The following is a 4,078-nucleotide window of genomic DNA, read 5'->3' on the forward strand; positions in this document are numbered from 1 at the left end:
GGGGCTGTAGGAAGAGAGATGAAGCTAATAAAGCTTCTTTTCCTGTGTTGATCTTGGTCTGGCTGTAACGATATTCAGTAACAACACTTCATTCTGTGATGCCAGACATCAGGACTGTGGTACCAGGGTAAATCTCTCTGCTTAGCAGCAGCAATTTCCCTGCACTTCACATACAAACCAACACCGTACTTGATTCTGCACTCTGTGTTCATTCGTGTTAACTTTCATTCTCTCTCTCACTTACTCCCCCTCTCTGTTCGTCCGCTTACTCATAGGCAAACTTGTGGTGTAGATACCTGTTCCTCTTGGCTTTACTGCCGTTGAAGATGTCTCATGTACAGAAAACGATGACCTACATCTGTTTCACATTTGGCTTTGTTGTTCTTGTTTCTTCCTAAATAACACAAGCCACAAGAGTCAAGAAAACAAATATTAAAGAAATTTAGCTTGAAAAATTAAGCAAGTAGGCATAAAGTACTAAGCATTAGCAGAAACATAGTCACCTGCAACATGAGGGAAGACAGGAGTCTGCATCTGTAATTAATGAGCTGAGATCTTCGTATTTTGTGAGGCGTAGAAGTAGAAATGTTAAGGTATAATGAAAGAATTATTTTAGCAAAGCTTTAGTTACTACTTTTTTCCATCCCAGGAAAAATCAGTAAATATTTACCAGAAAACTGTTCTGGGTACCTCAGCAACTGTTTGTGTTAATGTTTTCCCAGAAGGAACTGTTGTAAGTAGTGGACCGCAGTTTTTGTCAAGCTATGGTTTCTCAGGAACACGTTATAGGGGAGGGTTGTTACTGCAGGTTCGTTAAGAGCTTACAATATTTAAGTTGCAGCAGCTACAGTTAAGTGGTGTCCGTTTCTTAGTTACCTGAAACATCACTTGTGTTCTTGTGCTTTTATTTGGGAACAAGAGGAGAAAATGTTTTAAATTTTGCGTGTCTGCCTTTGCCATAATAGAAGAGTATTGGAAAGTTGCAAACCCCTAAGTGGCCTGCCTCTCCTGCTCCTACATCATTGCGTTTTGAGCCTCGACTTTGCAGTAATTTTAATTTGTCAAAAGTAATCAGTTATTTTGAGTAATAACAGCTTTCAGTTTATTTCTTATGTTTAAAGCTGCAAGAAGTACATATTTGAAATCCAGGAAGTTTTATTGATTTACCTGTTACAAACTCGTAGCAATCATTCGATTCAATCAGAGCGTGAACTAGATTATTTTGCTTTTTTCTCAAATGAATGGGCATTTCATGGAAGACGAGCCAGATGTTTCGTTGTGTGGAGCAGTAGATAGCGTGTTTTAAATGCAGAGCACACAGTTACAGAACTGATGCCAAACTCTCAGCAGATTTAGTGACAATTCTGGGTCTAGTGTAGAATTTTATAAATTCTACTACTGTAAAATAAAGCCATGATTTGCTTATGTATCTTTTGTTCAACAAATAGCTCACAAGGTATTTAATGCTGCTTGTTTACAAGTTAAAAAACTTGTCTACCTATAAAAAAATGTTTAAACTTGCTCTAGAAGTGATTTCAGTTGAGACCTTGTTAAGCATGGAGAGAGGCGGCCTTGGTTTTGCAAAGAAGCAATACTCTGGAGTTGTGGCCTAGAGCTCTTTCTGTGCTTGGTATGTTACGTGCTCAGTTGTGTATGTGCTTGGCTTTATGCATTTAGGCTGTTAGTAACAGGCTGCTGTTGCAGAGGGAGGCGGCTACCCTGGCAGGCCAACCACAGCCCCCACCCCCACCTCCAAAGTGGCCTGGAATGATCTCAAGTGAACAGCTGAGCTTGGAGCTACACCAGGTGGAAAGGGAAATTGGGAAGAGAACCCGTGAGCTGAGCATGGTGAGTGCTGTGGGGGTGGGCGGCAGAGAGGTGGAGAACTGTGTGGCTGGTGGCAGCCCTTTCACCCTGGCAAAGGCGGCTCTCTGCTGGATGACCACAGCTGGAGTCATCCGTCTCTCTCTTCACCTCTTTAGTCTTCAAGGCCTCCTGAGAATTTCTCTTGATTCTTCTCTGTGAAGAATTTGAATTTGAGCCTCTTCAAAATACTGTGCTGTTATTTCATTGCCATTTGAAAATAAGTGTGAGGCTGAATTTGTTGAAAACTATGAATTGTCTCCAAGGTCACTGTGCCATGAGTTGCATAAACTGCTTTACCATAGAAAACATCATCTGCAGTACAGGCTTAGTGTTCAGAAGTCTGTGTGCTGTTCCAGTCTATGGTCTTGGCTTGGTGTGACAAGAATCATCCCTTTCCTTTGAGAAATGCTGTGTCCTGAGGATGAGCACATCTTACTGAGTCTGTTTTCTTGTCTGATGGCTCTTGTAGCTTACACTGTACGACTCCGGTTTACAGGTCTTCATCATCAGTCTCAAAAGATAATGGCTCACAGTCTTTTAATAGTGTTAAAGAGCTTTTTTTTCTGTCCTTTTTTTAAAGGAGAGCCAGCCTTCACTGGATATAAAAAACAAACTGGGCACCACTAAACAGACAGAAAATGGACAATTAGAACCACAGAGCAAGGTTGCAGCTGAGGACCTCGCACTGACATTCAGGTAACATGGGTCTTCAACGTTTCCTTGCGTAACAGGAGAATGCAGGTAATGCACCAGAAGGATTGCAGTGTTTGTTAGACCACAGAAGTTCATCTTGTCAATATTGGATGGTTAGAAGGGAGGAAGAGGAGATAACACCCACAAAAAGAAATTTTATCCGCTGTTTTAGTTTCAAAGAAAATAAATCTTCTAAATGTGAGAGGAAAGTTATTCCATCCTGCTAAGTTTTGATGTGGATATTGTCGAGGAAGGTATGTAACTCTGAAACAGAAGTTCACTTTCATTTGTAAGCAACAGTCTTTCTCTGTGTGGATGTTGGGATTTTTTTCAGTTCATATTTGATAGTTCAAATAAGATGTTGGCTGGGAATGCTGGAAATCTATGCAGCAAGTATTTTCAGATGGCTGCTGGTACTCAGACAAGTACTTTGAACAGAGAAGTTCAGATATTTCATTAGGTTTACATAACTTGATATGAGCAGTTTGGAACCTGGATGTTGATTCAGACGGTGTATCCCTGTCCAGCAAGTGGTTGTGAAGCCTGCTTCATCTTAGTTCTTCCTGTCCCGGCAAGTATTTGCAGCACACCAGACAGCCCATTTGTTACACAAGGCAAGGTTTTACATGTTTACATACATTCACAACTGTTCATTCAGGTGCTGCAGCAACAAACAGTTGAAGTCCTCTTACTTTAAAATAAATGAAAAGTCTCAGTAATTACTTCTCTTCACCCCTCCCCATGTCTCCTCAATTTTCTTTCAGCAGTGATGTTCCAAATGGATCAGCTTTGACACAAGAGAACATTGGCCTCCTGTCAAACAAGACAGCATCTCTCAGCCTGTCAGAGGACCCGGAGAGAGGAGGAGACAACCATGACTCCCAGAGAGCAGGAGTTGCACCCACGTCTGCTCCATGAACCGAGGCCAGCAAACCCCAGAGTTTCTTCAGCTGGGGTGGCGGTAGCTTCGATCACGTTTTTTCCCCGGGGTGGAGAAACCCAGGAGCAGCAGCAATAGCAGAGCAGCAGGTCCAGAGGCAATGTGCACAAACACAACTACTAGAAACAAATCCTGCACATAGTTCACATTAACGCATTTTTTAATTAAAAAAAATGAAAATTAGCAGTATCTGCAAGCAATTCAAATTAAATTTGTTTTTGTTCTGTGAATGAACTTTATTTTAATAACTTCGGACGCCTTGGATCCCAGGGCTTAAAAAAAAAAGATATTATATATATACTCTGTTTGATTAATTGTATGATCTTAATGAAGTAGGTTTTTTCTTTTATTTTGGTATTATTACATACCCAGTGCATAATTCCTTATCACCTTAATTTCTCAGTGACTAAAATAACCTGGCCACTTCCTTGCATGGTTTAAAGGTAAACAAGGAATAAGGGTTGGGGAGTAGCTGCGGATTGCAATGTCAAAAGATGTGCAGCAAACTTCATTCTTAAACCAGTGCCTCCCCTTTTGGCTAGGAACTGACCCCTAGCTCGTGCAAGGCTTCTTAGTTCA

General features: G+C 41.1%; 1 protein-coding gene across 1 annotated transcript in view; it reads left to right on the forward strand.

Annotated features, from left to right (window-relative positions):
- The window catches only part of LOC104501648 (roquin-1-like), a 5,510-nt gene extending 1,669 nt beyond the window's left edge, over positions 1-3,841 (forward strand). The window contains exons 4-5 of the mRNA XM_010145488.1: positions 2,447-2,562; positions 3,324-3,841. Coding sequence (XP_010143790.1) covers positions 2,447-2,562; positions 3,324-3,477 — 270 coding nt within the window. The 3' untranslated portion in view covers positions 3,478-3,841. The remainder of the gene's footprint in view (positions 1-2,446; positions 2,563-3,323) is intronic.
- Positions 3,842-4,078: the final 237 nt, after the last annotated feature.

Source organism: Buceros rhinoceros, unplaced genomic scaffold (assembly GCF_000710305.1).
Source record: "Buceros rhinoceros silvestris isolate BGI_N320 unplaced genomic scaffold, ASM71030v1 scaffold23441, whole genome shotgun sequence".
In the NCBI taxonomy this organism is placed as follows: Eukaryota; Metazoa; Chordata; class Aves; order Bucerotiformes; family Bucerotidae; genus Buceros; species Buceros rhinoceros.